Source organism: Carica papaya, chromosome 5 (genome assembly GCF_054855325.1).
Source record: "Carica papaya isolate Zhongbai chromosome 5, ASM5485532v1, whole genome shotgun sequence".
Classification (NCBI taxonomy): domain Eukaryota; kingdom Viridiplantae; phylum Streptophyta; class Magnoliopsida; order Brassicales; family Caricaceae; genus Carica; species Carica papaya.
Window position 1 is genome coordinate 691,032 of NC_142313.1, and position 24,604 is coordinate 715,635.

Sequence of the window (24,604 nt, forward strand, 5' to 3'; positions counted from 1 at the left end):
GCTACCTATTCTAAATTTTCCGTTCTATATATTGTATAGAATTCTATCTATTTGAACATATTTTAATACACAATTTCAATAATTATTAGCCTATTATTAAAAAAGGGTATGCCTTCTTATATTTTTATACCCCGGATTCTATTTGTATCGTTATCATTAATAACAAGAACTTAAGCATTACGATGAATTTTATGGGTTTGATAGTATATAATTAATTTTTTAAAAAAAGTTATAACTTCTTTAATATTTATCAAAATCACGGAACTTTAATAATACAAATAAAAATTATGAAACGTAAATTTTTAGTTAGTTAAATTTTAATCATCAAAATTAAAAAATGAGATTAGAAATCTACAAGTTCAAATTCAAAAATTCATAATTTTCTTAATTTTAAATTAAATTATGTTATTTCGATGTAGTATGAAATATATGTTACAAATAAAATAGTTTGCAATGTAGAACATGGCCAAAAAATTTAAGAAACATAGTTAGGAATCTATTGTTCCTTTACCTTTTTATATCTAAATGTTATGAAATTTTATTTTAAATTATTTTCTAGCAACTCGTATTCATTGTATTTAGAGTATATCACAAACTTATAAGTTTGTATATATATATATATGGCTGCCATCAAATTCCAATAATAACTTTAAACTTACTAAAATAACATTATAAGTACTATTACACATATAATAAATATTTATTTTTTTAGGTTAGGTTTTATTTTTATACAAAAAAATTATTTTTTTTATAGTATGAATTAATTTATTATTATTATTATTATTATTATTCTACGACTTATTTTATTATTTGTTATTTTATTATTCAATTAATTATTAATCGTTTTAGTCGTTTTTATTTTTTATTTTTAATTATTCTTACTCAATAGTTAATTTTTTTTTCGTCGTAATTATGATTTAATAATTAATAAATATTAAAATAAATTTATTTAGTGTTTTAAAGTTCATTTTGGTTAAAAATTTTATTTAATTAAAATATATATTTTTTAATTTATTATTGTTTCATAAAATTTAAACGTCTACATATTATTACTATAAGATTATATTATTTAATAAAAGCTTTGTTTATTTTTAAATTGATTTTCTAAAAAAAAAAAAGATTAGAAGGGACAATGTCTTAAATAGTGAAAATGGGCCAACCCGACCCGGAAGAAACAAAGCCCTAAAACCCCGTATAAAAGAGTGAAAACCTATTTTTCTCCTTCCCTACGCCGCTTACTGGAGAGCTCCCCCACGCCCTAGCGAGAAGCAGAGGCGCAGCGAAGAAATGGTATGCGTGTTCCTCTAATTTCGATTGTAATACACAATGCTTTCGCAAATATGTTTTAGTTGATTATAGGATCGTGCACCGAGGAAGAGTGTTGAGTTATTGTCGAAATCCGAATCTTATATCGCATAATGCTCAGAAACTTTGAAAAGATAGTGGCCTGTAATATTTAATATACGAAACGGTGCAATTTTTTGGTATTTCATCTCTGGTTGGATTTCCGCTTAACAAGATTTATTAAGTACTATTATTTGTCAGTACTACTATCTGTATGCTGTGTTGGAATTTCATTGTTTGCATGACTGTCTCAAGGCTCTAAACATTGTGTTCTAGAATTTTTATCGTAGGATCTATTCATTTTTGCTCTATTCGTTTATGTATATCTGCGATGCAGGCTCCGAAAAGAGGAGGAAAAGTGGCTGCAGCACCCAAGAAGAAAGTGGTACTTTTTAAATACTTGTCTTGACATGTCCGAAATTTCATTCGGAGTAATCTGCTTATTAGCTCTGACTTTCCTTTCTGTCTATTTTCTTGTATGTAGGAGAAGGCCGTCAATCCTCTGTTTGAAAAGAGACCTAAACAGTTTGGTATTGGAGGGGCTCTGCCTCCAAAGAAGGACTTGCACAGATTTGTTAAATGGCCTAAACAAATCCGCATCCAACGGCAGAAAAGGATTCTTAAGCAAAGGTTGAAGGTTCCACCGGCATTAAACCAATTCACTAAGACTCTGGACAAAAATCTCGGTAAGTAAACTTTCATGTGGCTGCTTGGGGTTTCGAATGAGAAATAGCTTGCTTTGCCTTTTTTTTTTCACCACAGCTAGAGAGTGTATTTGGTGTAAACCGAAAATTGGAGGAACAATTGATTATTCATTTGATGTAGCTCTGGTTATTAGTTTTTTTTGGCTTTAGACTAGATTATACCATCACAACCTTTTCACCATCATATAAATATGATAGAATAAAAAGTATCTTTCTATATTGTTATGGCGGTAGATAGATAGAAGGTACTACTTGTTGAACATCAAATGGAGAAAACTAGAAGAATGCACTCACTGTTCACTTGATGGTAGCTTCTCTCATACTTGAACACATTTTCACCATCATAAAAATGGATATTTTTACCTCCATTTGTGTATTTGTTTATACAAACGAATTCTTTTCTAATCGAAGATGGTTTTTGTATTTTTATCAACAAATTTACACGATCTACAACTGCAGCCACAAGCCTGTTCAAGTTGCTTCTCAAGTACAGGCCTGAGGACAAGGCAGCTAAGAAGGAAAGGCTTCTGAAGAGGGCCCAGGCTGAGGCTGAAGGGAAGACTGTTGAGGCTAAGAAACCGATTGTTGTGAAATATGGACTGAATCATGTGACTTACCTAATTGAGCAGGTTGCTTAACTTCATTGTTATAGAATATAGCATTTCCCTTTTCTCAAAAAAGAATATAGAATATCCCTTTATAATCTACTCTGAAAAATCTCCTGAATGTCTCTCTGCAGAACAAGGCCCAGCTGGTGGTTATTGCTCATGATGTGGATCCCATTGAGTTGGTTGTATGGTTGCCTGCTCTTTGTAGGAAAATGGAAATTCCTTACTGCATTGTGAAGGGAAAAGCACGTTTGGGAGCGGTAATATTTCTTGTTTTCCTGTTAATATTCTTGCTAGGTGAGCAGCAAAAAATATCAAAACGGTGATGTTCTTGCAGATTGTCCACAAGAAGACTGCATCCGTTTTGTGTTTGACAACAGTCAAGAATGAGGATAAGCTGGAATTCAGTAAAATCTTAGAGGCCATCAAGGTAAAGTGGAGGTCCTATATATTTTAATTTATAGACACTTAATATTTAGAGTTGTATGATGTCTAACTGAAAAGAAGCTTGGTCTTTTTCAGGCAAACTTCAATGACAAGTACGATGAGTATAGAAAGAAGTGGGGTGGTGGAATTATGGGTTCCAAATCACAGGCCAAGACAAAGGCCAGAGAAAGACTTCTTGCTAAGGAGGCTGCACAGAGGATGTCTTAGAAGCATCAAATATCAAAGGCCCTGCCATCTTTTGGTTTTGTTTTCTTGTTTGATTTAGACAGTGAAAGTCACTTAGTCACTTGAATCAATATTTTACTTGCTTTCTGTTTTAGCAGAGCTGCGTAGTATGGGGTTTTAAAATTATATTCCGAAAACAGATATTAATATGACTATCCGCATAGAGCTTTTACTGAAGAACTTCATCGCATTGTTGTTTAAGGTATATGTTATTTTGCTTCCGTATTTTAGTGCTTAGAAATTTACATCTTCTGCATCATGAATTCACACCAATAGTATTTTATGCTATTTGACATGATGTTATTATACCTGATGGGTTATATGAGTATGGTGCAGCATGTGCACTATTTAGGTGAGGTGAGGCTCCCCAATTTGCTCTGTGATTCGAAAGCCCCTAATCTCTTTGCATGTTCAGTATTTTGTTGTAGGTTTCTTTTTTTCTTTCTCACTCTGAGTTATTCTCCATGGCTGAAACTTGTAGACCAAAGTTTTTGCGTTCAGGTAAATAAGTTTATCTAGCTCATTAGGTTTCTTAATCTGCTCGGGTTGTGTCTATAATTATTAGTTTCGATATCTTTAGAGGGGGGCACTGGAAATCATATGTTGGAATAAGAAAAGGAGTTCTGGTATATGTATATAATTATGCTTTAATTATACGTATATGATATCTTGTTGAAAATTAATTGGAGTTAAAAAATTGACATTACATTAGAACAATCTTGAAATGCTTTTGCATGCAAAATCCAAGCATATTGACACTGCTCAATGCCCTGAAAAAGATGAAGGTAGGAAAATAGATGTCCAACCTTTGTATGCTAATACCATATGATATTTGATATTTGATATTTGCAATAACATGTGCGTTATATGATGTTAGTCTAGCTTAGAATGGTTGGTCCGTATATACGAAAGCAATTTTGGTAATAGCTGTTGATATAACGAGATGGGCATCAGGTGGGCCTTATATAGGCCTTTGAATGGGCGTTAAAATGGGTCCGAGATGGGCCTTAAAATAGGCTGTTGAAATGAGCATGAGATGGGCCTTAGAATGGGTCCAATACGTGTCTTAAAATGGGCTTTATACGGGCCTCACATGGCCCAGAGGGGCCTTAAAATGGGCATGAGACGGGCATCAAAATGGGCCTGAATGGGCCTTTGACTGGCCTCAAATGGACCTGAGATGGGCCTGCAATGGGTCTCAAATGGGCATGATATGGGGCTTAGACGGGCCTTAAAATGGGCCTTAGGCGGGCCTCAAAAGGGCCTAAGATAGGCCTCAAAACGGGCATGATATGGGAGTAAGTGGGCCTTAAATGGGCGTAAGGGGACATCATATAGGGCTAAAAAATGGGCCTGAGATGGCCCTTATATGGCATGTAGTGGTCTCAAATGGCCCGAAATGGGCATGATATGGGCCTTAGACTGGCCTTAAAATGCCCTTAGATGGGCCTCCATATGGGCCTGATATGGGCCTTGAATGTGCATTAGAGGGGCCTTAAAATGGGCCTCCGATTAACCTCAAAACGAGCTGAGTGGGCCTTAAAATGGACCTAAGATGGGCCATATATGGGCATGCGATGGGCCTCAAAATGGGCCTTCGATGGCCCTCAAATGGGTTTGAAATGGGCCTTAGGCGGGCCTTAAAATGGGCCTTAGGCGGGCCTCAAATGAACCTCAAAATGGTCTGAGACGGGCTTAAAATGGGCTTAAGTGGGCATTAGAGGGGCCTTAAAATGGACATCATATAGTGCTAAAATGGGCCTTAGCGGGCCTCATATGGGTATGCGATGGTCTCAAATGGGCCCTAAATGGGCCTTAGACTGGCCTTAAAACGGGCATTAGACTGGCCTCCATATGGGCCTTAAAATGGACCTAAAATGGGCCTTATATGGCCTTAAAAGGACATTCGATGGGCCTTATATGGGCCTGCGATGGCCCTCGAATGGGTCTGAAGTAGGCCTTAGACGGGCCTAAAAATGGGCCTGAAATGGGCATTAGAGGGGCCTTAAAATGGGCCTCCAATGTACCTCATAATTGGCTGAGATGGGCCTTAAAATGGGCATCGGATGGATCTTAACTTGTTCTTTCTAAATTTTTGTCAATCATTATCTATCGAGTGAAGAGTTAAAATTCTTGAATCAAGACTGTAAAGAGTAAAAAAATGATTGAGCTTGCCATTGCAGAAGATCAGATTTCATGTAGAAAATAATATCCCACATATATTCATGAACACAGTTAGAAATTTAGAAAATATAAACTCAATTATATATATACATATATATATATATATTCATGGAAGCAAATAAAAATTTTAGAAAATATAAGCTCTTTTTTTTTTTTTTTGGTTTTGGAGTAAATATTTTGGGGAAAAAGTAAATGATGATTGGAATTCACTCTCTATTTCCTTTCACTTATACTATCTTAAGTCCTAAGGAAACTTCATTGACAGTAAGTTTGCTTCCAACATTTCTGAGTACCTCAAAGAAGTTCCCTCACTAAGAATTTGGTAACACTATTAGCTCCTTAAGAGTTTATAATCTGTTGTAAGTGACATATATTCCCTTACTATATAGCCTGATATCCTTCTCTCTTCCCCAGCAACTCCCAGACACTCCATAAGAGTTTATAATTTGCTATAAATGAAATCATTCCGTAACTCATTTCTCAGATAGAGCCTAAATACTTTCGTAAATTATAAACAAATAAAAACAACTCAAACTCAATTCTTGACCCGTTCTGTTTCAGATTCTATTTGGTCTACCGTCTTTTTCAGAGTAAGTCAATTTCGCAAAATTGTGCCACTTCAGCGAGAATTTTTCACCGATCAACGCACGGGAGATGCAAAGAAAATGACAACAAAATATACGAAAAATCCGGCCAAAAGAATACCCCCGTAAATGAAAGTTTGAGAGGATTGGACGGGATACTTGTACTCAATCTCGCAGCACCTCATTTTCTCCCTTTCTGCAGCCAGAACTCGATCTACGTACCTAAATCCCAGAGATGGAGAGAATGAGAGACAATCCTCAAGTTTTCTTTTTCCAATAAACTAACAAAATGTCGACATAAGCTTTTTCTAATGGAATGGTGAAAACCATTGCAACATGAGAAAAGGTTTTAAGCTTACTGCTGGGTGAACATGGAGCTTTGAAGAATTTCCGAACTGTTTAAATGGGCATCTTGCAATCGGTGATCGTATAACAACGAGGAGAGATCAACAAGTTGCTCCTCAAGGCTCTGTTTTATAATGATAAAGGTAATGCATTATGATACTTAGAAAATAATAATGAGCAGTTTATGAGTTGGAGGCGGCTTACATCTAAATATTTCTCCAAACGGTCAACTAATTCATGAGGAAAAGGTTCTGGCAAGTTTGTTGTCTTTTTATAGAATTTCTCCAACCATAGCTCAGTTGTAGATTTGTTCTTCTTGCCCTTCACAGGCTCACCCACTGGAGTTTTAAGATATTCAGAAGCAAATGTTTGAACAGCCTGTATAAGTTAAAGAGGATTATGGTCAGACTAAAATCACAAGAATTATCAACAGCATGGTGGAGCTAAGTCACCTCTGAAGTATCACGGATTCTGCGAAGAGCTGAATCAACGCGTGCATAAATTGTGTTTCTCTGCCAGCAAGAAAAATATTATTTCAGATATTCAGATAGAACTTTCTTATATTAGTATAGAATTTAGTACATATACAAATTCAATCTTCAATAAGGCAGTCCTGATGCAACAATAGACTTGAGTCTTATCTAGATGCACATAAGAATAGAAATTTGCATTACCAAAGCGACATCCTGAAGCATTTGACTGATCTGAGAAGTATTAGAAAATGGTCCAAATGGATGACAACCAGTTGCCCAGAGCCAATTCACAATGGGCCTCTCATGGACATGAGAAACCTTTTCATACGGTGCACGCAATCCACCCACAGCTGAGGCCAATCCTGCCAATATATGGCGCTGTGCCTGTGATGGAATAGCATGCCTTCTCTCTGTTTCGGAAACATAACTGTCCAACAAGAAATGGATATATTTCATGAGCATATACTATGGGAACTCCATTCAAGAACACTATAGAGCTTGAAATCAGGATTTCTCACCTCAGAGGTATCTTATCATTTTGATGCTGAAGTACTATGACAACATCTTTGCTTGTCCATACAAGGCTCTCATCCTCCATCATAAGGTTTGGATCAACATCAGCCAATGATAAGACGAAGCTGCAGAGAATGCTTTATGTCAAATGATTTTGCAATGATGTATCTTGAATCAAACTCCGCATCTACAACACCACCACAAATCCATGACATTTTACCAGAAATGCATATGGTCATGTAAAAATTTACAATTTCCTTTTTCAATTTCTTGCTGTTTAGAGTTTAATCAAAACCTACTTTGCACAGAGCACCGTGCATGATAGCACAAGACAAAAACTATCAGAAAATAATCCACTAATCTGAACCGGAAAAAGCATACTGGAAAATAAATGCTGTACAATTTTCCATTGTCTTGGGCTTCATATATTCAAATTTTAATAGTTGATACTATGTCAAACACGGCATCATATATTAGAATCTTCCAATTAATTTATGAGTTGCATTCTTATGTAACAAATGCACTTACATAAAGTTGCAAAACAAGACCAAGAGGCGTATACTCACACAGGAATAACTCTTGTTCCATAAGTCCGAAACAGATCTCCTTCTTTCTTTTGCTTTTTCTTCTTCTTCCCTTTGACATGTCTTGAATCATAAGTTGCCCAAAGAGGTTTATGCTTTACAATAGAATCACTTGAAACTTCGGATTCATCCATCCAGTGCTGTGGGACAAAATCAACACATGAAATACCAAGGAAAAGATAAGTCAAATGCTAGAAAAACTCACGGAATATATGCATAAAACACATTCATTCCAAAATTGGAATTGAGAAAATTTTCAGACTAACTAACTATAAGAAGATTACCTGTCGGAGGAAAAATTTACTCGAAAGGGCTGGGTCAGCCACTTCAAGTAAACCAGCAGCAAGCACATCTGCAGACCTTTCCATTTCCTGAGAAGCAATTTAAAGAGAGAATACCAAAATAGTAACCTTCTGACCTTTCATTATTGAAAATGAAAAGAAACAAAAATGCTGTTCAGTACAAACAATTAAGGAAGTGGAGAAGAGAAGAACCAACTTCTTTAAGAATAGCACCATCTAGGTATGTTTTGGTATGAACGCGAAAACGCCCATCCTTCTTAGTTTCTTGAAGAGAATGGCCGCGCATGGCTTTTGACACAGCAATAGCCAACTTTTCATGCCGGTGTAATGCATGTGAACCCCCAATAATTACAACTTCTTGTCCATCATGAACCAACTTCCTCACCTGAAACAACAGAAAAAGTCAAAATGTCCTGGTAAACTAACTTTGGCAGTTTGACTATAAACAAGCTGAGATAATTATAGTTCCTTCCTTGGCAGCAAAACTAAACTATCAGTCTCAAGTTAGGTTCCATTCCCACCCTATGAATTTGAGAAACATGAATTGTATCCAAATTCAATTTGAAAAACTAGAATGCAATTCAAAGTTTATGAAATCGATGGATAAAGAAAAGAATAAAAATTGTGAAAACTTAATTTTTTATGTGTAATTAGAATTGTTAAGGAAATATTAGTAGTTTTAGTAAACTTGAGTATAGCTTTGAGATTTTACTTATTCTCCTAATTCAGTTTCATATTTAGGTTTTGGTTTTTAGTTAGTTTCCTATTTAATATGTACTTGGTGACAGTATATAAACAACTTTCGACGATTTAGCAATAGGTTAGGTTACAAATTTAGTCATACCTTAAGAAACTGTAAAATCGAAATTCTACTTTTCTCTCACATTTTAAATTATTTTTATATTGAATAATCATGATTTTGAGGGCTAGCATAAAAATTCTGAATTTTGAACCATATTCTACTTCTTTATACTGGAAATTACAAGAGCCGTGTCTTTAATTTGAATCTAAATCAGCCATTATTTCAGTATTTAACATCTTCCCAGGTGGCCTCGTGATATAAGTAAAGGAGAATCACAGTGGGAGACAAAGAAATATGCAGAGAGAGAAGATACGAAGATAGAGTGAGCAAAAAGAGAGTATTCTAATTCTATTCCAGTTCCACTCTTATACCATTATAGCTATTAGTTCCCATCACCCTATGAATGCATATTTATCACGTATCACCACACTACTTTCTTTTTTAAGGTTAAGAATTAGTCCTTTCTACTCCTCAATTCTAAGTCTAATCATCTTCAAAGAGCCTCCAGAATTACAGCATGAAGAAATGAAAAATTAACTGGAATCATGCACCTTAAACTTATCAGTAATAGTATACACGTCTTAGCACACAAGGCAGTCGATTAGATACTAAGATGTTACTCTAGATAGGATAACTCACTTCGGCTTCAATTTCTTCAATATTTATGCTGTAATTATGGCCTTTCTCCATGATATTGTACCGATTATGGTTTTGGAGAACAATTATTGGTATGAGTAACCTTGTTGTTAGATCAACAGTTTCAAACCTGGGTGCATGAGGAAAGAAGGATAATCAGGCTTCTGCTTAGAAGAATCTCTGATGAGCCACATTAATATAATTATGCATTAATTAATTTGAGCTAAAGAGAGTTAAATACCTAACATCAGGAGCAATTACATGCTCCACTGTGGTTGATATCAATGAAGCAAGTTGTCCAACAAAAATCTCATGGGTAATATGGTCATTGACAGCGCCCAAACCTTTTGAAAACATCACGTTTCGGATCCTTGGCAATGTTCTGGGGCTAACACTTCCCTCCTCAGTTTCTATCTTCCCATATGTGCAGGGCCCAGCAGAGAGATCAATCACAACAAATCTGAACAGCATAATACAAATCATAGATAAAACAAATGAATGATTCACAACCTATCCTCAAATACCCCAGTAAGCATATTTGGTGAAGTCTGAGATGGAGTTATAAGGAAATGAAAAATCAGATCTAATATGCCGCTTATTGACTGTGTCAATGGTAAATCTGTATAAAAAGACCACTATGCCTCTCCTAGGGCATTAGGCAAGACATATACAGGAGGATGGGCAGATATATGAGTAAATGCCTTCATTCTCACCTAACACTTCACATGTCCGTCCAAACCTTTCCAGGCACTTCTAGTAGCATTCTAGATTAACATTGTCAGTCAAAGTTCCTCTAGCATTTTCAGAACTTCCAATACATCTCTGCATCTTTCCTTCATGATTCCCTTATCATTATTCACATAACATTTTCATAATGCACTTTGGTTGCACAGTCTGTGGAATGCTTTTTTATGCATCCTATTCCATACAGCAAAGGAATAAACATATAAAACTATTCTTATCATTCTGATGAAAATCCTGATGCAGCTATTAAACCTGATTCATTCAAGGTGAACTAAGAAAATCTTCAACACAGTTAGCAAACTTATTGTGTGATCTTCTATGCATAAGGATCTCTTTGCACCTAACATAAAGACTACATTTCCATATAGGACGTAGCATTTTGTGCAATTTTGCGTATAGGAATCAGATTAGGATGAGAGTAAAACAATTATACCTGCCAGAGGCCAACCAAACTTGAGATGCTCCACCTCCACCATATCTATAGCGATAAATATAATCCCCTTCTTGTTTTTTCAGGTCTTCATCACTTAAGTCAGTAAGTTTGGCAAACATCAAATTGTCTAGATCAATGTTCTTATTCCTAGGATCCATTCTTACCTGAAAGAATAGTCAACAGCCATACAAAATATATTAGTAAATAAAGAATGAAAGGATAATATTATAACATTTAGGAAGATAGCCAGACTACTGAGAACAATGAAAAAGAATTCTAGGTATAGTTTTAGGCCTTGATGAGAATGAACTACAAGCTAGAACTAGATAAAACTCAGAAAACCAATATTAGCTTTAGCAGCTTGCATATAATACAAATCAAAGAAACAAATTAGAGATTGCAGACTACACCTTATCAAAGTTGACAAGAAATATTGCGCTTGGCACAGGTCTGTCCATTTCTACAGCAGAATATCCTCCAGTATCCATGTCAAATATGTAAGAATAAAGCTTATGAAATTCGAACTCCACAGCTGTTGCATCCACCTCAAACAAGGGCACCTCTCTTCCAAAATCAGCCTTGAGAATAAACAGAAATTTATGTCTTTGCATGGTTATTTTCTTTTAAGAAAAGGGACAATTAAGTTCGGCAAGAGCTGATATGAAAAATGACATTCACCTCTCTTGCAGTCCCAGCAGGAACCATGGCGCCTTTCACTGCCTTCTCTAGTGCTATCACTTCTGGTTGCCCAGACTGCAGAAAGCACATAGATAGCAAACACACAAGTTAGATCAGTTAGAGATAAAGTATGAGTATCATCGACATCTAACGGTACTAAAGAACACATGCCATGCACAAATACGCCCATGTATCCACAGACATAACACACATATATAGAATCTAAGAGTTAGGAACTAAAAGCACAAGCATGTGCATAACAGAGACTGGATACGTTTTAAAAGTAAGTTCATTAGTGAACAATAGGATTGAAACTGTTCAACTGGTCTTTGCATAAATCACATATGAAGAAAACATCTGTCATTAAGATCATAAAAAACCGATTGAAATAAGAACTTGATAAGTTAAGCCGCTCAACCATGCAGAAAATGGAAAGAAAAGGAAAATTAGTTTAATGAAACATATAAATATGCTCACAGGGAACACGTTAAAGACCACATGATGCTCGATATCAAGGGGCTCGCCTGTCTCCTGGCACGATGGTCTGTGTGATGGGAAACTAACTCTCAGGAACTCTTCCAGTTTATGTGAGTCTACAGTATATCGGTAGCCTCCATCACCATTCAGACCAATCAGTACTACATTCACTTCAAGTGGAACCTGGAACGGTACCTGCATAAAACCTGTATTCATCACCAAACATATAATGTACAACCGAATCCATCAATGCTTCTCAATGTTACCCATCTTTAATTAGGAGGCAAAAAAATGACCCTAGTGAGTGATATTGACAAGATTTATCTAACAAGCTATACCCCGTGTCCACTTATTAATGAATCATAGTTTAAATGTATATATAATAGAAATAAGCAAGAATCTAATCTTCGTCTAGCACGACTCATATAATTCTGAGCATCGAGAAAATGGAATTTCCCATTTTACGGCCTACACAATTACAAAAATCCTTTCTCTCAGAAGCAAAAACAACATCAGACCTTTAGTTATAAAAAATGCGGAGTAATCGAGACCATGAATGAATTTATGATGAACATCAAGGATTTGAACTTAATGATTGTAATGCCTGTAACCATATACATACACAGATACACGAATATTAACACAGGTAAAGATAGAAGAAACCTCGGCGCGCGTATGGAGCATCCGGCGAACATCGGTTCGAACACTTTCTCGGACATCAAGAAAGGCCCCGTGATGCCAGTGCGGATGACCGGGGTCCCTTCGGAAAGGTTGCTGAACCGACTCTGAGCAGGTGACTAGTAGACTCACTGCAGCAATCAATTCGATACAAGATAAAAATGAGATGGAGCTCGAACTCGAGCTCGCCCTCGACTTCATCCTCACAATTCTCTCTAATCCTGCTTTGTGCTTCTCTGGTCGAATTTGATTCGCCGGGATTCAGTAACTGGACAGGAAAGGAAGGAGACCGCATTGGGAATTTCGCGAGTAGACCGGAAAATGAAAGTGGACAGGGAATTCACATTTGCTAAAATACCCCTCAATTTATCACTAATTACTAACAGGCCAAAAGTTCCCCAAGTACAACTGGGCCTGGACCCGGGCCCACTACTTTTATGTAAATGGCCCAAAGTTCGGCTTGGTGGGTGCAGTAATAATTAATTGATGTTTTAATTATAGCCCTAATAATTAATGCAATAAAAATTACCAAATTGTATTTTAAAATTAAATTATTAAATTTTTTTACTCGGGTAAAACACTATTTACCCAAGTAAAAAAAAATTAATAATTATTGTAATTTGCGAAAATATATTTGATATAAAATTCATTTACAAATACATTTATTTTACTTAAAAATTCTATAAAAATGCGATACTATATTTTACATTTTATTTATTTCACAGAAAATAATTATCATACTACTAAATAAAGCGAAAATATAAAACTACAAACAACACCGTGGATTCGCACCCATTCACTGTAAGTAGATTATATCAAAAGGGTATTACATTGAATGTGAAATAATTATGGGTTCTGACTCTTGGAAGAACATCTTACAAATTTAAGCCGACTTGGAATTAGTAAACCTCAATATCAGTATCCAAACAGTCCCCCGGTTGCTTGTACAGTGAAAGCTCTCTCTCTCCACTAGCCGTATTCATCATCATGCATCTTCTACGAGCAGTACAGTATCGATCGGAATCACGGCACGCAGAAAATGTCTGGTCTGCAAACTTCATCGGTGTTCTAAGGCACTTCGGACAGATAGCGGGGAGTCTAGCACGGAACCTCTCGAGATAAGGTCATGGTTTAAGAATAAAACAATTACAGTTATATCGTCATGAAAGTGGCGTCGAACCTTCTTGTCAATCTTCCGAAGGTCGGAATATCTCATCTCTCTTTTTCTTGCTGCTTCTTGGAGGGCAGCCTTCACAAGTCTTTTGGCACTTCCCTGAAATAACAGATGACCCATCATAAGCAACAACGACTCAGGTAATTGCTTCATCAATGGCCAAGGAATAGAGAAGAAGAAACACTAGATTCCATAAATATCCAAAACAAAAGTGGAAAATGTGTAGAATCAGTGTATAGAAGTGGCCTGGCCCAAGTGCAGAAGCTACAGTTGAATTGAAGAAATAATCTGTAAATAAAGCAGCTGTCCAGCTAAGAGTTCACCATGTTCACATGTTTCGCTTGCATTGTCCTCCTCATTTCTAGTCTACCTTCCTCAAACTCGTTCTCCCGGAACTTCCATTTAAAACATTCTCATGGATTTTTTCCAACTTCCTTTGTTTGTTGAAAATGTCATAAAGACATTGGCTTCTTGTACGACCGTCCATGAACCTATTATAACAATATGATACCTCATCTCCACAAAATTACCGTATTTATTCGAGTTATCCACAAACAAAAATCTCTTTTTCTCTCCTAAGCCTATCACAATGAACCAAAACCAAAGGCATTGTTCTTTTTCTGAACCAGCGGACAGGAGCCTCAGAGAAGCCCCCCAAATACCGAAGTATATTTGAATTAAAGAAATAATCTGTAAATAAAGCAGCTAGACCTAAGAGTTCGGCCTCTTTGCATCTTCTTCTTGCATTGTCCTAGTACATGCTTCATGAAACAAGGAATAAGGATACATTAAGAAAATGCTGTAGTACTTCATGTAAATGCTTTATCCAGATGTAAACCTGAAGATTTTTGGAAAAAAATATTTATCTTATTTTTCACTATATTCCTTGGTGTTACAAATGACACATACATCTACAAAATTCCTATGTGCATATAAGGAAATTACCCTTATAGTAGAGATTCTAAATAATTACAACATTATGAGATAAATTAACGATGAAAGTTATACAGGAAAAGAATCACAATTATTTAAACAACAAAATATTCATGTCGATAAAACTAAAATTTCATGGCTTGATATCTGCATCTACTAGGTGCCTTAAATTTTTGACATATTTTCAACGTGTTCTGCACTGATATCAAAGCTAATCAGAAGTAAAATTATAAATCACCAGCGTAAACTAGCAACTCTAACTAAAAGAGGTATACTCCATAGGTGTAAACAGAACCACGGGATCAAGTGCGTACCAACTTTTATCTTTTAAATGTGAATGGTACTATTTTACCTTCGAGGATATGCACATTGCAAATAAAGTTGAATGATCTGGCAACAGGAAGTTCTCATTCTTACACAAGCCTATCTGTATGGTTTATTAGATAGTGTTATTTACTGTAGCATTACTTTTTTTAAGTATCATAATTCCTTAAGTTCGGAGTATTAAACAATTATAACCTCAATAGTTGAACAAGATTTAACAAAAGAAAATTTTGCACATTTCTACCGTTCTAATTAATCAACGTGTCAACAGTCAATGAGAAAATGAAACGATTAGCAAGCGAGTGCAAATAACAAGCATCGAGATTCCAGAGCAGAAATCAAATTTGAAGGCTTATGTCATTTAGTGCCTAAAGAAAGAAAACGAGAGAAGACATGAAAGCAATTTCATTGACAAACACCAAACAAACTAAAATAAATTTAAAGCATAAAACTTACAGCACGTGGATGACTGTGGACAATCTCAACAGCCTTTTCATTACTCAAGTGTTCCCAAAGACCATCAGATGCAAATATAAGAAAAGAATCATTTGGATGGAGTGGATGAGAAATAATTGCTGGATTGGCAGACAAGTAGGGCATATTCATTGGTTCAGGAAGTCTGAATTTTGCGTTGATTGGTTCCCTATTATACTGTGCATGTTTCATATAAACATCACCAATAGATCTGGAAACCTGCATCAAATAGAAACATGAACTTGCTAACATGATATTGTGATTGCAATAAAAACCATGAACTAGAAACTAACACTGACATTAAGAAGAAAAAAAAACATCCTAAGACTTGGAGCTAAATGCAGGTGTAATTTCCATTTCCACAATTGACTTGAGATTTGAATTGATATACACCTATGCCCGAAAAACAAGAAGAAAAATTATTTTCATTCTTCTCTAATGATATCTCAGACCGCATAGAGTCCTATATTATAACATCATAAAGGATAACAAGAAACAACATGTCACAAAGACCACCCCAAGAAAAGCCAGTTAACAAATTGTTTTGCTTAGGCCACTCACAGTTTCAGTATTTCTGATTTCCAAAAAGAATCAGTCAGTTATGCAGTTCTGGGAACAGTGAGGAGCATCACAGACTAGACTATGTTCCAAAAAAAGTATACATGGGTCAGGAAACTCGGGTAGAACAGAAAAAACCAGGAGAAACTTCAAGAAGTAAAGCTTTTAACAAGAATTACTAAATCAGTTCCAAATAATACTTAAAAGAATATGAGATAACCTGTATAATGCCCTTCACTCTCCACACTCCGTGTTTAAGGACAACTATTTGAGGGTCAGTTGGGTGTAATGCCTTAAGCTCCTGCCTGATTGAATCAATGTTCGCATTGTGTTCTGTTGACAATTGTATGGCAGCAATTGCTCCCGTGTTGCCAACTTTCTTGCCCAACACAGCACGGGAATCACCAAGGTTCGCCACAAAGAGAGTCTGTTGATGTATCACCCCAACTAGACAGCACGTACCTACTGTGGCTATGTTAGGTCGAAGACTCCATGAGTCTGATACAAGAGCAGTAAACCCTTCCTCTGTAGCATGAAAAGCTCTCTCTATGGTCTCAGTTGTCACAACTCCTTGGGACCTTTCTGATATTGCTGCATAATCACAAAGCCTAAGCATGCCAACATAAGAAGGGCTCCATCTCTTTTGGTAGTATTTAGTTCACAGAGGAAAGCAAAGTACCGACCCATCACACCACGCATCAAAAAGAAAAGAAAATGAAAGAATAAGAGGCTAGAAAATATGTTGAGAAACATCTGCCTCTAGTTTTTAAATGCCTCAAAAGTCTAAACTTCCAACGCCCAATACAGAGGTAAATTTTCACTTGCAGGGAATGCCTAAAGAAACTAAGGCCCTGTTTGGCAAGCATTAAAGAACTCATATTACTGCACTTACTAGATTTTAGCACCCAAAACCAAATGAGAAACTCCCAACACACAGCATAAAAGTAGAAAAATTTTGGTCCTAGAGATCAAAATGAAAGTCTCAAAAGCCAGAAAGGCACATCTTAGGTTGTCTTCTAAAGTAACAAAGTTGCTCTGGAGATCTTTAAAAAGAACTTGACATTCAAGCTCTAAGTCTGAAAAGCAAATAAGTGTACACCTCTCTCAACTGTCTCAGATACTTTACAATCAAAACCCATAAAAGCCCCCAATCAAAAGCGCAACCTTTCACATAAAAGCTTTCAAAAAAGAAAGATTGAAAATCACCAGTAACAGTTTCTCCACCCATGGGGCTCAATTCAGAAAACGACGTGGCTAATTCAAAATCACAGAGAAATCCCAACTCTCCTACATATTTAAGCAACAGGATACAGATTATTACAAAATCCCCCAAAAAAAAAATGACAAACCTCGAAAATGTTTGAAGAGATTATCGCAGACATAGCGGGCGGCTTCGGGGCCGCCGTGACCGTCATAGACGCCGACAAAGGTGCCGAATGGGCCGGACTCAATCTGGCTCTGGTCCTCGAGCACCTGATTGGCCTGGACGACAGCCATGGAGAAATCGCCAGAGCCATACTTGTCTAAGTCGCGAAACCAAAGTAACCCGTCTTTACCTTCTTTTCCACCTCCACCGCCACCACCACCGGCGCAAGTAGAACCAGTCGAGCTGGATTTCTCGCTGCTATGCCCGAACGGCTTCCAGCACAGAGAGAGCAGATTCATCAATGCCTGAAGCATCCCACATCTCTCAAAAACCCTAACCCCAGTACGCTCCTCCTCTTCCTCTTCCTTTCCACCTTTCTTCCTCCTCTTCCCACTTCACTATCTAGGTTGATCCAAAATTAGGAGGTGTAAGGAAAGATAGAGATTATATATATACATGTATATGTATATATATATATATATAAAGAGAAAGAGAGAGAAAGAGAGAGAGAAAGAGAGAAAAGAGATGAACCGTTGGTGTTGGTGTTTTCTTCCTCACTTTCCTTTATTTTTCAATATTTTAATGGAGGGAGGGACAGAGGGACAGGGAGACAGACAAGTGATGGAGGGGATGCGCAGGATAAGATGGGGAGGCGTAAGTTAGCGAAGGGTGATGGAGAAGAAGACGAGGGGGGGTATGAGTGTTGGGTGGTGAAGGAACAGGGGAGGGGGTGGGTGTCGTGTGAGGAGGAGATGGGTGGGCGTGGTGGTGGTGACGGTGGTGGTGGTGTTGTGGGGGCAAAGCTGAGTTTGTGTTTCTTGGATGTTGTTTTCAACGGTGTTTAAATTGTTTGTTTGGTTGCACAGTTGTATCATCCAACCCTCTTGTATAATATATGCTCCTTTCTATATACTTTCTCAAGGGTCATTCTTTATTTCTTTGTAATATTTTATATTTTTATATAATTTTGACCATTTATATTAAATTTTATTTTAATATTATAAAGTTCTAATTTTATTCATTATATAAAATTCCTCATTTTGTTACTATAATATTCAATTTAATATAGTTTAAATTTTAATATATTATTATATTAATGTGATTATAATAACGATCGATTTAAATATTGTCTTAATAAATCATAATATATACGGGTGAAATAAACATTACACGGTAAATATATTATCTTAATTATATAATTAAAATGAGTTAAAAATTTATTTTAATATCTCAATTTTCAAAAAATAAATATATTTTTTAAAATTTTTTTATGTAAAGTTATAAGAATATGTTGATTCAATAGAGTTTAGAATTTAATTCATTATTATAATTGCACTTATTGAGTTAAATTTTATTTATACATATTAAAACATATATAAGTAAAATAAATATTATGCAATTATTATATATAATTTAACATATTTCATTTCAAATATATATATATATAAACATTTTATTTTTATATAAAATTTTTAAGAATATCTTATTATAATATATATATATGTATATATATATGAACTGCTTTTATTTTTTATTGGTGTGTAAGAAAATTTATTTTAATAAATTACATGTTTATTCACTATTTTCGTTATATTCAAAGTAATTATTTTATTTTATTTTAGTATTGTAAGTTAACAAAATTTAAAATTCAGTATTTTAAAATTAATAATATGAAAAATCATGTATTCAAAATTTTTAATTATTATTAATAATAATTTCGATGAATATTGCACATTAATTATGATATAATTTTTTAATAATATATATATATATATATAAGATGTGAATTTTAATTCAATTTTATAAAAAAAAAATTAATTATTATTCAATTAAATATTAATATCTACGGGGAATATTTAAATCTTGTTCGTTTGGAATTTTCAGCAAGTCAATTTTTGTTAGGCACAATTCATGCATGGGAGTGGCCACACACGAAACGTAGGGATAAAAGAGCCATCAACATCGATGCTAGCTGGGCGACGTGTTGCAGTTCGAGAGGCAAAAACGGCACCGTTCAAAGAGTCCTCCCCCAGCTTAAATACCGTTGCTGACACGCCTCCTGAACTACACTTTTTCGGTACCCCATGATTTTCCATTTTTTTTTTTCCTTTACAAAAGATTTATAATTTTAACCCGTAATAAATTAAATTTCAAATTTATAAATGAATTAAAATTTACTTATAAATAAATTAATTGGATAAAACCCTAATAATTTAAATAAATTCCCAAATGGAAAATATTATTTTATAAATAATCTAATCCCTTTTTGACACAATTTGTCAAGGTTGAACATCCATCAATGCCTCCCACTCGGTCCTAAAATTATAGAACTAAGAAGGCGACGACCCAAAATTGACTGGGCAAATAGTGTGCTTTATAATTATTTGGAGCAACAAAATGTTTTTGTCGCCATAGATTCTCAGCGGTGGTGGGTCAATTGAAGAACAACATTGTCCTTGTACTTTCTTTTCTTTGACTCTCAATGCTGTGCCGTTTTTAGGAGACAATTAACACAAATTTGGAGCTCTCCCGTTGGACTTTTCTGCCTTATAGCAACCCACTCAAGCAGGCCACTCACTACCGCGTATTCCTGCAGATACGGCGTCGTTTTCCGCCAGAAAAAATGGGACCAATTTTATTGACGTTTTGGGCATCCCATAATTTACACACACACACATATATAAATAGTAGTGGTGAGATAATTAGCCTATATTATGGGTTAAAATGATTAAATTAATTTTAATATTTAATTTATATAAGATTATTTTAAACATTAAATATCATGTGTAATATTAGGTTATATTACCTTAAATATATATCATTTTGAAATTATTTATAACCCAATTAACTATCATTATTGATGGTTCTTTTAATACAATGTGGGTGTCTCGTGGAATATTCATAAGAGTATTAAATGTTGTTATATGTTTATATAATTATATTTTTAGACTATGTACATCAAAATTATAGATGGTATAGTGTGGCAAAATGTCATGAAACTTGTGTGATCTTAGGTAGCATTTTATATAAAGGCTATAAACAACCCATATATATATATACATATATATTTAAAGAGAGAGATATATATATTATATTATTATATTAAAATAAATTAAGTATATTTTTAGTGAATTATCTAAGTGATTAATGCCAAACTTCAGTAATTAGGTACAATATTATGTTATCGTTAAAAAATAAGATAATATTTTTTATATAAATTTTTTTAATACTCACAACAACGATTTATCTCCGATCATATTTGAATTGAATTAAGTATAAATTTATTAAAAAATAACACGATTATTATATTAAAAATTAATTATAAATAAATTTAATCTCGACGTACAAAATTCAATTAAAAGATATATGATTGTCCGAGTCGTTATACTAAAGAATTGTGATGCTACAAGTAACACCAAGCATGTGCAAAAACCAAAGGTGTAACATATTTGGGGACACTAGCCCCCACCTACACTTGTTCATGTGCCTCTTCCCACACCCATTTGGAAAGCTTAAGTTTCAAGTTGCAATATATAGTGTATGTATATACTATTTACAAAATTTTTCTCAAATTTTAAAATTAAAATTTAAAAAATACCCATTTTATAAAACCTTAAATTAATTAATTGAAAAAAACATTTAGAATTTCCAATAGCAACTTGGATTAAAACAAATTTGAGATTTCATTTAAAGCCTTTGAATAAATTTTGGGTTAAAAATATTATTTAAGAAAGTATAATTAAAAAAAATGGGTTAAAAATATTATAGAAAATTATTTATATTTATAATTAAATACCAGAAAAAAAAAATTCTTATTTTAAAAACTTCAAATTCTCAAATGTATTTTAAAATAAATTTATTAGCATATGATTTTTATATTCCTATAGATTCAGTGTTTGGTGCGTGTGTGTGTGTGTGTATATATACACACACACACACGCATATATATATATATGGAATGGTGGCCAATTTCTCTTGGGTGCTTTATTTCTTTGTCGTCTTTTACCTTTTAAAATTTTGTCCTCAAATAACTTGTCATATTAATTCCTTAAATAGATATAACAGCCTGTAAATTTGACATGTGAAATTACAAACTAGTACATTCCCTATCCTCATAATGCCAGTAACCTCTTACATATTATCTTTTAATAAGTGCCAAATATATTTTTTATTTGTAAATAAATTAATTTTTATGTTGCGCCAATAACTTTAATTTCAATTTAGAATAGTTAATTCCCAATTAAAATTTTGAATAAATAAAGTCATATATCATTATTGTTAATGGTAATTTTCAGATCCGGAATTAAAGGACTTATAAATTTAACAAATATAAAAAAAAATAGATCCGATATCGTAACCTATGACGATAATTAGTATCGATACATCATAATTAAACTTGTTATTAGTTATAGTTTTACACGTAGAACGATTTACGACAAGATTAAATCATATGACATACGTTATACGAATCTAGTATGTATAATTGTTTTTATTCGTTTGTATGTATAAATTTATTATTAATAAAAAAAATATCAAACTAAACATTAGGGTTATGAATACAATCAATTATAAATCATATGAGTTACTTACAAGTAGTTACCCATTATAGATAATTAATTACGTAATAATAATATTTTGTGTATGAACTTTTCATTAAATTATTTTCTTTAAAAGAAATAAAAATTATTAATTTAAGATATGAAATTTATTAATAATTAAAATATACGTCAATCATTATAAAATAATTTAACGATTAACTCGTAATTCCTTTATAAATTTTAAATTTATACGTACTTAATGAACAAAAAAGAAATTATCACCCGTATCAATTATGATATAAAACATATTCATGTTCGTATCTACATTATAAATAATGTTTTTAATCACTATAAGTTCAAATATATAATATACTCTTAAATATTAAGATTTTATAATAACTAGTTCTGCCTTAGCCATGATTAAGTAGAAGGCGGTCGTCAAAAAGCCACAGTTTATAAACAATGCCGCTACAACCTTCTTCTGTGTATCATCCATATAAAGTTCTGTTTTTTGTTCTTTTGAACTTTTAATAAAGCATTCAATCCTTTGAGCTAAGCTAATCAAATCCTACTCCTGTAAAAACCAACAAAACCCTAAAATGACACTTAATACCCACATCCTATTTTCTTCACGGCATCCAAATTCTGAAGTTACTTACCTTGTATAAGTTTTGGCATGAAACTAGCCGAGAAGCCATGGAAATTCCCACCAAAGTTCAGTGGGTTCTGTTCGTTCTTCGCCTGCCTCACGTAGAAGAAGACGAACACAGGTGCTTGACCCGGTTCTTCATTCCGAAAACCTTCTTCAATTTCCCTAAAATCTTGGAAATGGAAAATCCACGTTTCTCCTTATTCTCCTTCTTCTTCGCAGGCTCTCCATCTGCCTTGTACGACGCCGCTTCCAGCTCGAGCTTCGGCTGTTCGACGAAATGCTCCACCGACGCTCCGGTGCTCGAAAACGCTGCGACCAGTTCTGGATAGAGTCCCCCTAGCAACCCTTTGAACAACCTCGAGACAACATCTTCATCAACAGTCGAAGAACCCGACCCGTCGCTGGTATAAGATCCGACCGTCACTTTCCCGCTCGAATATGCTTGACACGCCGACAAGATCGCTTGCGATCGCACGCGAAAGTGCCAATTAACAAAACCGTCAAAGTTTCTGGGCGGTAGTCGCAGCAAGATAAGCATAGTTTGGCAGGACAAGTAGAAAGCATTCTCGTTGTAAACCATGGATTGTCTCTGCCGCAGTGCCCGACCCGGCCACATCGTGTAACCCGGTTCGTTGTAATATGGCTTCTCGTTGAGTACCAGTGCTTGTATGGAGAGCAGAACCTGAAGAATCGTAGATTCATTCGGATTCCACCTCTCGCACTTTTTGCCTCCCCAAGTATTGATCAAGCTAAGACATACCCGGCCATTTTCGTAAAGGTTAGGGTTTAGCCTGAGCCCGAATGAATGGTAGTAGACCAACGGCGGCCGGGCCGGGTAATCGGATGGGAACGCGATGTCGAAGAAGAATAACCCGTCGTGATACGGCGTACCAGCGGCGCCAACGATGACGGCTCGTAAGAGATCGATCCGATTTTCATAGACGCGAACGAAGATCGACTCCGGCAGGTCTCTCTCGAGGATCCTCCATTCCTTCATGATGTTCTTGTGAACTGAACTTGATGCGTTGGCGAAGGAATCTAGGGCGTTGGATTTTCCGGGCCTGCTTTTGTTCGAGTTGGCGTAGTGGTGATCGGAGTGGTCCGATACGATGTCGAAGCGGTGGAAAGCTTGAATCTCCTCCACTATCTCTTGTCCACTGTCGCTGGGGTTGGAGCTGACTGAGAGAGCCATTTTTGTTTCTGGTTCGTTTTGAGGGGATGAGAATAACGAAGGGTTCAATCAAATCACCCAAATGTACGCTTTGTATGGATAGAGATTTGAGGTGTCTCCTCGTTTTCCCTTTTTTTTTTTTCTTAAAAAAAAAAATAATAAATAAATATTAATATTAATATGTGAAAAAAATATAAATATTAAATATTAATAAAAATTAAACTTTTTTATTAAATTTTTTAATTTCAAAATATTTAATTATATTTTAATTTATTACCTTTCAAAATAATCAATTTAATTTCTGTTGATGTCGATTGAATTTTAAGAATATTTTATTTATATTTTATAAATATTTTATGTTTATTTTAATTTATATTTTATATTTATTTAAAGAATATTTTATTTACATCTTGTAAAGTTTTGTAAGAGAAAAACTCTTATAATCTATTTATACATATATATATATATATGTTTACTAACTTATTGATGATATTTTTTTTTTTAATTATAATAGATATTTTTTTATTAGTATTATTTTTTATATAGATATATTATTGAATCATGTTAAATTTTGTGTCTTTTATATTTTGTTATATTTTCTTATAATTGTGTGTAATTTATGAATTAATTTTTTCAATATTTTCTTTATTTGT

At 34.5% G+C, this 24,604-nt stretch overlaps 4 protein-coding genes across 9 annotated transcripts; 1 reads left to right on the forward strand and 3 right to left on the reverse strand.

The window, feature by feature from the left end:
- Positions 1-1,167: 1,167 nt before the first annotated feature.
- Positions 1,168-3,549, forward strand: LOC110821493 (large ribosomal subunit protein eL8y). The gene is made up of 7 exons (XM_022051353.2): positions 1,168-1,290; positions 1,682-1,729; positions 1,829-2,030; positions 2,508-2,677; positions 2,788-2,916; positions 2,994-3,086; positions 3,179-3,549. The coding sequence occupies exons 1-7, from the start codon at positions 1,288-1,290 to the stop codon at positions 3,308-3,310; spliced, it is 777 nt and encodes a 258-aa protein (XP_021907045.1). The 5' UTR covers positions 1,168-1,287; the 3' UTR covers positions 3,311-3,549.
- Positions 3,550-5,997: 2,448 nt separating this feature from the next.
- LOC110821446 (uncharacterized) lies at positions 5,998-13,073 on the reverse strand. Its single transcript, XM_088220352.1, has 16 exons — positions 12,747-13,073; positions 12,084-12,278; positions 11,607-11,681; positions 11,339-11,506; positions 10,929-11,092; positions 9,993-10,211; positions 9,755-9,881; positions 8,510-8,698; positions 8,296-8,382; positions 7,994-8,151; positions 7,433-7,552; positions 7,116-7,341; positions 6,894-6,953; positions 6,646-6,819; positions 6,456-6,565; positions 5,998-6,318 (listed from the first exon to the last, which is right to left on the reverse strand). The coding sequence occupies exons 1-16, from the start codon at positions 12,960-12,962 to the stop codon at positions 6,153-6,155; spliced, it is 2,454 nt and encodes an 817-aa protein (XP_088076478.1). The 5' UTR covers positions 12,963-13,073; the 3' UTR covers positions 5,998-6,152.
- Positions 13,074-13,546: 473 nt separating this feature from the next.
- On the reverse strand, positions 13,547-18,473 carry LOC110821347 (Protein phosphatase 2C family protein). Of its 6 annotated transcripts, none has more exons than XM_022051148.2 (5): positions 17,574-18,472; positions 16,445-16,815; positions 15,649-15,885; positions 13,942-14,034; positions 13,547-13,859 (listed from the first exon to the last, which is right to left on the reverse strand). In XM_022051148.2, exons 1-5 carry the CDS (start codon positions 17,902-17,904, stop codon positions 13,830-13,832), a joined length of 1,062 nt encoding a protein of 353 aa, XP_021906840.2. In that variant the 5' UTR covers positions 17,905-18,472; the 3' UTR covers positions 13,547-13,829. The 6 variants fall into 6 exon arrangements, with proteins under 6 accessions (XP_021906840.2, XP_021906838.2, XP_021906837.2 ...); XM_022051146.2 differs by having other exon boundaries at positions 13,547-14,034; positions 17,574-17,988; positions 18,122-18,471; XM_022051145.2 differs by having other exon boundaries at positions 13,547-14,034; positions 17,574-17,992; positions 18,122-18,471.
- Positions 18,474-22,563: 4,090 nt separating this feature from the next.
- On the reverse strand, positions 22,564-24,052 carry LOC110821536 (putative ubiquitin-conjugating enzyme E2 38). Its single transcript, XM_022051407.2, has one exon. It carries the CDS (start codon positions 23,970-23,972, stop codon positions 22,875-22,877), a length of 1,098 nt encoding a protein of 365 aa, XP_021907099.2. The 5' UTR covers positions 23,973-24,052; the 3' UTR covers positions 22,564-22,874.
- Positions 24,053-24,604: the final 552 nt, after the last annotated feature.

Bases quoted from the DNA above. Each gene is read 5' to 3' on its own strand.
- LOC110821493 (XM_022051353.2), top strand. The intron at 2,678-2,787 runs GTTGCTTAACTT...GTCTCTCTGCAG, and splicing joins TGACTTACCTAATTGAGCAG to AACAAGGCCCAGCTGGTGGT. The intron at 2,917-2,993 runs GTAATATTTCTT...ATGTTCTTGCAG, and splicing joins GAAAAGCACGTTTGGGAGCG to ATTGTCCACAAGAAGACTGC.
- LOC110821446 (XM_088220352.1), bottom strand. From the start codon at position 12,962: ATGAAGTCGAGGGCGAGCTCGAGTTCGAGCTCCATCTCATTTTTATCT. The intron at 10,212-10,928 runs GTATAATTGTTT...TATGCTGTTCAG, and splicing joins GTTTGGTTGGCCTCTGGCAG to ATTTGTTGTGATTGATCTCT. The intron at 6,319-6,455 runs GTAAGCTTAAAA...TCTGGGATTTAG, and splicing joins AGCTCCATGTTCACCCAGCA to GTACGTAGATCGAGTTCTGG.
- LOC110821347 (XM_022051146.2), bottom strand. From the start codon at position 17,904: ATGCTTCAGGCATTGATGAATCTGCTCTCTCTGTGCTGGAAGCCGTTC. The intron at 16,816-17,573 runs GTTTGTCATTTT...GTGATTATGCAG, and splicing joins TCTCTTCAAACATTTTCGAG to CAATATCAGAAAGGTCCCAA. The intron at 14,035-15,648 runs GTAAGTTTTATG...CTGTTATTTCAG, and splicing joins TCCACAGTCATCCACGTGCT to GGAAGTGCCAAAAGACTTGT.
- LOC110821536 (XM_022051407.2), bottom strand. From the start codon at position 23,972: ATGGCTCTCTCAGTCAGCTCCAACCCCAGCGACAGTGGACAAGAGATA.